General features: G+C 36.3%; 1 protein-coding gene across 1 annotated transcript; it reads left to right on the top strand.

Annotated features, from left to right (window-relative positions):
• The first annotated feature begins 10,653 nt into the window (after positions 1-10,653).
• Positions 10,654-11,822, top strand: LOC105040539 (uncharacterized). The gene has a single exon (XM_010917103.4). It carries the CDS (start codon positions 10,801-10,803, stop codon positions 11,461-11,463), a length of 663 nt encoding a protein of 220 aa, XP_010915405.1. The 5' UTR covers positions 10,654-10,800; the 3' UTR covers positions 11,464-11,822.
• Positions 11,823-12,217: the final 395 nt, after the last annotated feature.

Raw genomic sequence — 12,217 nt, 5'->3', positions numbered from 1 at the left:
TTGAATCAGATCCAACCAATAATTTTTTGTGCACCTAACCAATACCTATTTCTCTCACCCTTATAAGTGAAAGTGAATTGGATCTTATTCCATCCAGCTCCATCTTCATGTCCGAATGTATTTGAATATAGATATAATTTTTAATATCTGACTAATATCTATATAATATCTATAAAAAAATATGGATATAAATAGCTAACTAGTCAATCATATTCACATATTTAATTTTATATAATATTTATAAATTTTAAATATATATATATAATCATATTAACATATTATTATTTTGATTTATGATTTACTTAATAATATTTTAATTTTATAATCATAAAATTTAATTATTTGATTTGTATCTATATTTATATTTGTGATTATTATATTTATTTTTTATTTAAAATAAATATTGATATAAATTTTATATCTGACTAATATTAATATCTTTATTTACATTTGTTAAACAAAAATAAAAAAATATGAACATATAAGTATCCCACCTGCGTCCGATTCGATTGCAATCCGAGTAGGAAGTGGAGCAATCCGAGTAGGAAGTGGAGCAGATGCACCTGTCGACAAGTTAATCAAAGTGGGTATGTGGCTATCAAAGGCTGTGATAGCACTAGGTAGGCCCCGTAACATGTGAGCTCAATGCGCTCGCAAAGTAAAAAGCCAGTCTTTATTATATGGCTTTGGATTTGCCGTGTGAATCCTCGCTTGCTGTTAGGATGGCGGAGATATAAATATTTCTCCGGGCTCTCACGGATTGTGCATCCAAAGCCCACAAACTTTCAGCTTTGCTACGCAAAGCAGTGCGGAATAATTGTGGACCCTCAGGTCTGCGTAGAATGGATGGAATAAATTTTCAAACACTAACATGTGGTATGATTCGATTCTGTACTAATGGAATTCGCAGAAGGCCCTTTCTGCCAGGTGCTTACAACTGACCAAATACATTCAATATTTTAGATCAAAACCAACACGCATTTTCCTTAAAAAAAAAAAAAAGTGGGGAAGAAGAAGACTAAGAGATAGGTCATCTCGATCGGAAATGCTCAAGATATGCAAAATTATATTTTATTGATGGCTAGAATTGCACAAGCAATGCAGACTTCATACTCATCAAAATGCACCTTTCAGTATATTTGAAGAGACTGCTCTAGGTTTACCTACATAGTAGTAAGCAACGTTCCGTCGTTTGATGATGGCTGGTTTACAATTACTAAAATTGGATTCAATCGTATGGTTCACAAATTTGGAGAAGCCACTAATTTGCAAGACTTATTCTCAAATCGAGATAACCGGTATAACTTTTTGAATTGGATACAGGTTTGTTCGTATTAGTTCTAGATTGGCTCTTGGAATTGATGCAAATATTTTTTTTCAACTAGAGTTTTCTTACGGAAATATATGCATTTAGAGTTGAATAATTATATTGCTACTTCCGCCAAACCTTCATAAATTTCACACCTTAACCTACTAGTCGGGGCTCAACATAGAGGTGTCATGCGAGTTGAGAATTTCGATTGACTATTTTTCTTTTTACCTTTAAAGTAATGTGAAGGAGTACTACTCACAACCATTTAAACTTTGGAGCCATATGCATCAGGGAGTTGGGAGCTGGGAAAGGATCAGAGCTGATCATGGGCTAGACGTCAGATTTAGAATATACTTATTTTTACTCAGATTTCGGGTAGGATCTATTTAAAATTTGATATTTTTAACGTCCAACCCTAGCCTACGACCAGCGGAGGGCAGAGGGGGACATGGAAATCTTTATAAAGTATTTCTGAACATGAAATTTAATACTCTAGTTGGAGGCGTGGGCTAGACTCTAGAAGTGGAAAATACTTCAGCAACAGCCCATGTGCTTCAAATTGTGCACCGCATCACCTTTTTCACCAAAAGCATATAAGCTAAGGAATAAGTACTTCATCTGCTTCTGTTTGGAATAAGATGGACTTGAATCATTGGACAATTCTTGCATTAGGCTAGTTTTAAAAGAGGAAAGCAATTTTTAATCGCTGACTAATGTTTGTAGAGCTCTCTGAGTCGGTCATCGGAGAAAGAAAAACTTGGATTAGAAACTTTTGCAATCTGAAGCAAGAGTATAAAATGTAGCTCTTGAGTCACATCGTGACATTGGTGCCATTAGCATTTCTACGTGACACCTGCAAATATTTTCCAGATTACCGTAAGTGCCGGTATAACTTGCTTTCAAAATGTTGTCATTGATAGCGCAAGATGTTTTAAGCCAGTGATTTAAAGTATGAACGAATAATTCTACCCAAAAAAAAAAAAGTATGAACCAATGGTAAGAGATCCAACTAATAGACAACTTAATTTTGAGGACATGTGTATCCTGGGCCTTTGGGCCAAGAATTTAGTAAACATAAGAAAGCTGTATACTGGATGTGCGGTTTTAGTCGGTATCTAGGTGCGGAACAGAGATGAACCGGGCATTAAAGCCATCACAGGGATAGGTCAATGCACATATCTGTTTATTATTTAATAATTTTAATTAACACTTCGAATATCTACTTGTTGATCGGATAAGTATTATGTAGTGTATATATATATATATATATATATATATATATATATATATATATATATATATAAAATAAAAATATATTTTAGAGAAAGGTCCGTTTATTATATTTAGATCCACCTTTATGTGTGATGATAAATAATTTTTAACAACAACGATTAGCATCAATCGTGCATTTCTTTCTTTAATTTTATAAATGATAGTGATTTTTTATGAGAAAATGTTCAACATACAAAAATAAATGCGAAGATTATAAAAGAGATACAAATATATGCTATTTTAGGTCCTACTTGACCGGAATTGACTTGAAACTCTTCAATTCGTCTCAATGTATTGGTTAATCCTGCAGATTAAATCATATCGCTTTTTTTCATGATTCAGCTCCAGCATATCCTAATTTTCACAATTCAATTTGGCATTACTAGAAAACTAAACTAACTATCCTTAAAAGATTTACACCAATAATCATGATCCTAAATAAATCTCTATTAGGATCCTTACCTTAGAATCTGGAACAAATCAATTCATCATGTAGTATCCAAAATGAAAACCTGTTGGATCTGAACTCAGCCCAAACTGGATCAGCTCATGCCGGTTTTTTTTTTTGGTCAATCTCTCTGCGCTTGTCTCACCCTCACCTCAGGCCTCATCCGGTTGCGAGTTGGAGACTTGCAGCCAGTCCCCAGACGTGAGCTCGTTACTCCTTTACATAAATGGAGGCTTTACGAAAGTTATGGGGACCATCATCCTTGACTTCATCAAATGGGGTTTTGGTGTGATGGTGACGTGACCAAAGCCGGAGAAATTATTCAGTACATTGCCATGCAAGGCACCAATCACAGCCATCGTTTCCTATAGTGGTGCACTAATATACTAAAAATTATTGATTAAAATAAATCTAGCTAAACTTAGATTAGAGATGACTAATCATAGTTAATTATGTATTTTAATTATTTTTATTTATGCATGTTTTTTAAAAAAATTAAAATTTTAAATCACTAAATAATATGATGATATTTTATTGAATGATCCGAAGCCTATACGATAGAATAAGTCTAACCAATAATTTTTTCTAAAATACGTGTTTGATAAAAAGAGTTCATCGGAATAAATAGCCATAATTGGTGCCATGCGCCGATATATCACATGCACAGTACAGAGAATATTTTTTTTAATGATTTTATAAAATTCTAGATGAATAACACAGTCTAGACATACTCCTCGATCTTAACAAAAATAAATAAATTAATTTTATTGAATAAAAAAGTGACGATTACGGTGTATATTTTAGGATAAACTAGTGAAAACTCCTCATTTGAGATTAAAATTAAAAGTAGCTCCCCAATTGAGTTTCACTTAAAAGCAACTCCCCAATTGATATAAATGATCAAATTATCCCTGCAGTTATAAACCAACACTAAAACAACACTACGATATTAGAAAATAATACTGTCTTATTGTAATATAATATTATTTTATTATAAAATAATACTGTCTTGTTATGATGTTAAAGTATTACAAAATAGTACTTTTTTATTATAATACAATACTACCTTATTATAAAATAGTATTATCTTATTGCAATATGATACTATTATAAAATAATATTATTTTATTATAAAACAATACTGCCGTACTATAAAATAATACTGTGATATTAAAAAATAGTACTGTCTTATTATAAATCGATACTGCATTACGTATTATAAAACAATACTGCGATATTAAAAAATAATATTATTTTATTATAAGTCAGTACTGTATTATTGTAAAATAATACTATCTTATTGTATAATCGTACGAGAATACAAGGGTATAACGGTTATTTCAATTAAAAATGAGAAGTTATTTTTAATTTATGTTTGAAATGGGAAGTTATTTTTAATTTAAATTTTAATAAAAAATTATTTTTTAATTTAAAATATAAAATAAAATTTTTATCTAATTTATTATATACTATATTTTTAATTGATATTGTGTGTACGTAATCCTATGACTGCACGCTACGGAAATTGAATTGCATGATGTACGATGCAGAACGAAATTTTTTTGTCCTGCTTGGCGATCGGAAGAAGTGCGCATGCCATGAACACGAAGCCCAATCCGATCCACTGCCAAAAGGTGCCAACAAATAAAGTCACCTCAGCGAAATTAACATGGCCCGTTTAGGAAGCTACGGTACTGGCCTTAACCTTTATCGAACTTGAAGAGCAGCCAATTTTTCACCAACCCCCCAACCCCTCCTCAAAAAAAAAAAAAAAACTGTCATCTCGCACCATCCCTTATGATCAATAGATAGCGATACCCAATTCCAACACGCGTCCCTGAAATGGCCCAAACAGAATCCCACCCCTTTTTATTTATTTATTTATTTATTTAATGTCCGAGATGTTGATTGGACCAAATTATATCCTGCACTGTGCATTCAACAAGGAACCAGCATGCATAAAGATATTCCTAAAATGTTTGTGTGTGTATATATATATATCATACATCATGTGCATCATATGACGGTGCATCATACTAATCACATGCATGTATTTTTTTAGATAAATCATCAAGATGAGTATATAAGGAATGAAAGCCCGTAAGAATAGCACATTAATTGATGTGATGCATACATGGTGCATGTGGTGCAAAATATAAATTCTTCAAAATAAAAATAGAGTGATATAGATATATTTATGCATGTTGGTTATGATCGAACTGATTCACTTGCTAAACAGTGGATCTGATCTAGCCAGAAATTTTATGCACTAGTTAGCCTAATAAAGTAGAACCATTAGATCTTTTCTTCAAGATGGTGACATGAAATAAGAGAGGTCTCCAATGTTTAGAAGTAATCGAGTACAATTGTGATGTTAGTCCAAGAATGGAGGGATGAGAGGTCCACATGGAGGGCTCGTGAGACATGCGTCCGTTAAAAAGCATTTCGTTCAATAACTTTTTTGCCGTCCAACTTGCCTAATCAATAATTAAGCCCTCTTTTTCACTCAGCCTTTTCCTTTTCATGGTGCCTGTTAATTGGCCTGCCCATTGATAAATCTTAATCCACTCCACACAAAAGAGCGAGAATCACACAGACTTCATTTAGAGAACGTATGAGGGTTGTGGACCCTCTTGGTTTTAATGTGGTTCAGCTTAGGCCAACTGGATGTTGCTCCTACTTTGAAGCTTTATTAGGTTTGCCATCTTGCCCTCCAAAACTTGGTGAAGACGTTCAGAAAATGCCCATCAAGCATCTAAAGGACTCTCACTAACTTCTTTCTTTCTTTTTTTCTTTCTTTTTTGTTTTTTTGGGATGAAATGGGAGGCATGACATCCGGATTGTATTAAGTTAAACCAAAAGATCAATAACAACATCTGTGGCAGAATCATCTCAGCTTATAACTGCATAATTAAAGGATCTCACTGTCATATGGCTTGTTGTTAGTTTGCAGTCATATCTAGTCCAATTTTCCTGCTCTCCCTCTTGATTGAGTTTTCTTGGCTCCAAAATGCTTGCAAGATGGCATTCTTAAACCAATTTTAAATAATCTAGAATTGCATAATGAACATAATCAATTCTGTTTGGATGTGTGTGATTTTATGTTGTTTCAAACCGGATTAATTTTGGACCATGATAGCAAGTAGGAACTGATTTTATTTGACCATGGACAACTTCAGCTTCTAATTCCTCGTATGATCAACATTATGGGCATATTTGATTAGCAGAAGTTGGACTCTAGAATAGGATCAAAAATGAGTGAATCTCATTCCAACTGCTTGGTCAAGAAAGATTTTATTTCTGTTCAGATTCCAGAGGGAAAAAAAAATATTCCAATCCTCCACAACCAATCCATATTCTTTAGTACTCTATATTTGCTTAGGGAGTATCGTGGCTAAGATACTTCGAGTTAGCCCCATCTGTTTGATCAAGAGGATCATCAAATTGATATGGATCATTTTGATCACTATGGCTAAGGTTGGATAGAGTTCAGGAGCAAGATCCGTCACATCAAAAAGTCATTTTGCAAGTCAAATATCTGAAGGCCATAATTTGATAAAAGGACGTCTAATTTCAATGATCTATTTTTTGAAATTAGATAATTTTTCGAGATCTAAGATATGATATCATCTCATTAAAGAGATGATATCCTTAATGATTAAGATGAAATTTTTTCATTTGAATCCCAAAACGAACTGATCAGTCCAAAAATTTTCCTTTTAGATGAAACTTTGATCGAGCATAGCGTTTAATCCGAAAAAAAATCTGATAGAGCAACAGAAGAAAGAGTTGATGTAGAAGTTGAGATCTACCTCCCGATAGAGTTTTAATTTTTTTTAGATTATTTTTACTAAGCACACCTATTTCAAATAAAAGAGTTCTTTTGGAACTAAAAGAGAAATCTGATCCAATTTGTATGAAGACAAAACTCGTTATTACAAATAGAGGACATATACCTCATTTTTAATCAATAAAAAAATAAATAAAAAGTGAAAGAAAAGGGACTTGAATCTTTACTTTCGAAATTCTCCTCTTCTTTTATCTTTTTCTTTTGAGAGTTCCGAGTTGAGCAGGTTGAAAAAAATCTTTCTTCTTCCTAACCGAATCACTATTTACAATTTATTTTGTTATCTCAAATTCTATTCAATGTAATAAAAAGAGCTAGTGCGGGCTGGCCACTTCAACCTCCTTGGATCATTTGCAGATAAAGGAACCCTATGGCACAAGAGTCTCTTGGTGGCACACTTAAGTGGACTATTGGTGTTGTTCGTTTTGCCCTTCTTCTTTTTTGTCGGCGCACTGGTGAACCGCCCCCAATAATATAGTAATTCTGGCGGGCCACTTTCACAAGACAACAAAGTCTATGTGCGGAACTAACAAAACTGTGCCCCAAGCTACAGAGTTTAGGGCATTTGTGTGGATTGAGATACCAAAAAAGCAGAGGAGTATCTTACCAGATCCAATATAAAGAGTTCAGGCAGATAATTTAATGTCACTCAGGTAAAGAGCAAGATATAAAGGAATTCGCCCTTGCATTATATATAGAAAAATTAAAGATAAAAATAATGCATGTTGATGTAGATTGCTTCACTGAACAGCTACAAGTCCATCTTTTAGAAAAGTGCTCTCGAGGAATAGTTTGTTTAAGATATCCCAAGAGATCACCACTTAGGAAGGGCATTCCGGGCTAATATACTTGGAAACCCTAGTCCAGTTCACTTTGAAAAAAGAATCAAAAGCCCTCGGGTCCTGGAAGCAAACAGTTAGACACTAATACTGTTTGTATTTCCAAATTTAGTAGTTGGAGGAATGCTCCTTAGGACATGCCTTCTTTAATCGTTCATCCTTTCATTTCTCATAATGAACCGAACTACTAAATTTCATGAATCATGACCGGATATTCTAATCATACCTGAATATTTCTCACCAGAGATTACCAGGAGGAGCCTAAAGTTGAGGCAGCCTCTCTCCTTGTTATATAAAGTTCTGGTCTTCTAGAAGCATATAATGCATCTATGGTGGAGTTGTGGGATCACCCATCTAGCTGTGTGAGAAAGAGAGACTTCAATTGCTTATCCACTCAAATAGTTCTAAGTTAGAGGTACTGGCCTACGTCTCAAAGAGTGCTCTCTTGCTTTGTGTCTGTTCTGAAAGTGGGACAATAGGGTACGTCTTCCTTTTGCTTTAGTTCGGGAAAGAATGGCTTGCATAATACACAAGGTTCCGCTGGCACTGCTTTAGCTTTCCTAGCGGATAAACTTTCAGCAACAGTCCTGCAGATTCTCGCCAACATAGATCATTATTGGGGTTTATTATGAGTGGCACACGGAGAGCAGGCTAGAGGAAGATGATGATGAATAGCGAGTTCTCGATATGGCCTTAAACCATACCAGGAGCACTTCAGAGTGTGTTTGATTGGAAAGAGTTAGACTCTAGAACAAGAATAAGAATAAGGATAGAAATAAATGACTACCATTTTAATCATTTGGTTGGAGGAAGGTATTATTTTCATTTCGATTCAAAAAAAAAAAAGAAAATGCTGCAATCTTCCAAAATCCAATCTCTACGGCTTTAGTATTCAAAATTCATTCCAATTCCAATTTTCATTCCAGTTATGAACCAAACATATTGAAGGATATGGCCATTCCAACTCCTATTCTACACCATTCTAATTCTGGTTTCAATCGCGAGTTGAATATAACCTCAATAAGCTTGTTTTCAAGCGTAACTCTTTATAACTAGCTTGAGAAAAGCATAAAGAGTACAGTAGGTGCAAGACAAGGAATGGGCTCATATTTTATGCACATTACCAATCTATCGTTAATCACAATGAGAGCAAGTTGATCAGACATTCATCAGATCTTTGATGTCTAATGGATCTTGTGGCCTCACTTTTTTAAGCAAAAACGTATGTTTGCTAATGTGCATCTTGTGTCCTCACTTTTCGATGCATCTCAACGATGGCGCAATAGCCAATGTTGACGGTCAAATGGTCTGATTAGTGCCGGCCGGACCCAACTAGTTTCCAATCCTAATCAGCATAGGATCACCTCTGCAGTGGTCTATAGGGTTGGCTATTTGTTTTTTTTGGTAATATATAGGGTTAGCTATTTGATGACCAGTGTTGAATTGATAGTTTGCAAGTTCTATGATTGAAAGTTAAAAGATTAGGGTCCCAGAAAGACGATGAATTAGTGGCAATCAACTGAGGATATATAGAGACGGTAATTTTAGCCAACCCATAGGATATCTGATTTGGTCCAATCCAAATAAGATAGATTTTATCTGATCTCATTAGAACTCGGGATAGATGTAGATTTTAAAAAAATATTCGAAGCGGATTTGGTTCTGGTCTGGATAATTACATGTCTCATCCTGAATCCGATCTAATATAATCTTAATCTAAATTTTTATTTTAAAATTATAATTATTTTATAATATTTATATGATGGGTTTCTTTCCAATCTAATCCAATTTGATCTGATCCATTTTAGATAGTCAATCTGATTCGATCCGATCTGCATTTCTTCTTGACCCGACGTGAGATGAGTTTGGATGGACATGGATATGAAGTTTTTAATTATGAGACATATATGTATATTGATCATAATCTATATTTGATCCATTGCCATCCTTAAGGATAGAATATCAGATCCATTTGAAGGGATCATTGAGCGACTTATAGTTTATAACTATCCTTTTGGTGAATAGGCTCCTTTACAAGAGTGCCGTGGACATTTCATTTTTTTTCTTTATCATTATCCCATTAGCTTCTGTCTTTATCGATTTTCTCAGTTCTGACTCAGCTTCAGACCTGATTGTTTGTCTGCATCAAGAAGAGCAAGTTCATTACTTAGGTAGCTAGCTAGTTGTCTTAAACATTGAAATCTGGCAACATGAATTCTTTATGGAAAGCTTACGGTCATGATCGTATGGATACGTGTATGCCATTAGTTGGTTTACCTTTCAATTTTTAATCTTTCCTAATGATAGCTTTTATTGGCTGCCAAATTGTTGATCAATTCTTTATCAAATATTGTGTACAGCTTGTGTTCCGTGAGGGAGTTTCTAATAATAGGATCGGGACGATGGGCTGGCTGAACCGCGCTGGAGATCAAACAAAGAGGTCCACTTCAAGCAGCAGCTCAAAAACCTTTTCTTAAAAATTAAGGACACGCCAAGCTGTACACGTCACATTAAAAAAAAGGGCCCACGTACCCTCCTCTTGCCACGTGGCCTCTTAGGTGTCAGAAATTCATAATCACGCACCCATTGACGCAGTCCAACCGATCTTGATTACCACAAAGCCCCATTGCTTCCTTTCTAAACATGCAAATGTCTCCATTAAATATTGTCTTAGATCAACTTAAAAATCCACTAAGCTTAATATTCCATGTTTATCCTCCACGTTTCAATCTAGCAGTCATTTCGAGCTCCTTCAGTCTCGGATCTTCTGTTGATTGAGGACTTTATAGTAATTTCCGAATCAATAATTGCCAAAGAAAAAAAAAATCTTCAGTCACCTTCTCTATCATCATTCTTCCCACTAAATATTAAAATAAACACCCCCATATTTTTCCGGTCTCCTTCCCTTTACGTCCTCTTTATATGCCCTCCCCCTTCCCCCCACTCCACCCGTACCCAACCAACGCATTAACTTTTCTCTTCTTCCTTCTCGTCTCTCTCTCTCTCTCTCTCTGAAAATTTTCAAAAATCCCCAGTATCAGAAACGGAGATAGAAGAAAGGACAGGGACCGACACGGTCGCAATGGAATCAAGCGTGGCCAAGCGGCTGTGGCAGATCGTACGGGCGGTGTACTACATGATCCGTAAGGGAATCTCCAAGCGCAAGCTGTTGCTGTTGGACCTCCACCACCTCCTCGACCGCGGCAAGATCGCCGGAAAAGCCCTCGGCAACCTTATGACCTTCCATCACCACCACCACCACCACCACCACGGCGACGCCTCTGCCTTCTCGGGGTTCTCTTGCCGGTCCTTGGATCCCAACCTCTCCTACTACAACCCCCGGGAGGTGGAGTTCAGCTGCAGCAACACCCCCGCCCATCCTTCCTTCCTCACCGCCAAGCGAAAGCATAGCCACCGCCACGACTTCTACAACTACGACGTCGCCGCCGTCGCAAAGGCCTTCGAGATCCTCAACTCCGAGGAATCGGATACGGAGTCGCTAATGGCATCACCCTCACCAGCCCCGATTTGGAGCAGCTTCGGTAGGAGCCCGGCGGTGGTGCGGCAGCTGAGGATAACCGACTCGCCGTTCCCGATAAGGGAGGAGGAGGAGGCCGACGGATACGTGGATCGGGCGGCGGAGGAGTTCATTAGGAGGTTCTACGAGCAGCTTCGCCTCCAGAGAAGCGTCGCGGCCACACCGGAGTATACATTCCCCCGCGAGCCGCTGGTCGGCCGAGCTTGAGATGGCCATGGATGGTTAATTACTTGAGCTGATTTATGTGAATAAATAAATTATAAATAGGGTACGATGCAAATCTATGTTGTTTACCTCGCTTCGCTTTCTAGTAATTGCTTTGGTTGTTGGAGAGGATGGAAGGTGCAGTTGTTCATGACTCAAGTGCTGAGCTTTCTATTTCTCTTGCACCTTTTTCTCTACTAGTTTGTTTTCTTTAGGGACCTTTTTCTCTACTTTGTTTGTTTTCTTTAGAGGCTTTATAAGATCAACCCCTATTTAGATGCTTATTTTCATGCTGGTCTTATGTCATTATTTTCTTAAATTCACTGATATGCACGCATGACAGATTATGTCGGTTTCACCAACTCCCTTCATCACTTCTATAAAATGATTCCAAACATTCCTCTGGTTTTTCAAAAAGAAATAAATAAAGTCGTAAGATAGAATCCTGATGAGATGCTTTAATGTCTTGGATATGCCATCACGGAAGCGCTGCTGAGAACAGCATGAAAAAACTTATGAAGCTTTATGCGTTGGGCTAAATGCAAGGTTTACAGACCTTACGGCGAGGATAAATAAAGAGACCAGGGTTTACCCAACCAGGCCTTCGGTGTATGGGACAAATCTCGTGGACATGGTTGGGTTGGTAGCGGCACAGACAGGGTTGTCCTGTACTGATGTATGATTTTGTTTCATATTTTTTTGTTTTTGTTTTTGTTTTTGTTTTTGTTTTGATCACAGTAGAAACCAGAAAAGGTGG

Source organism: Elaeis guineensis, chromosome 3 (assembly GCF_000442705.2).
Source record: "Elaeis guineensis isolate ETL-2024a chromosome 3, EG11, whole genome shotgun sequence".
Classification (NCBI taxonomy): Eukaryota; Viridiplantae; Streptophyta; class Magnoliopsida; order Arecales; family Arecaceae; genus Elaeis; species Elaeis guineensis.
Note: the sequence above shows the minus strand (reverse complement) of the source record. Positions and strands in the feature narration are given on the sequence as shown.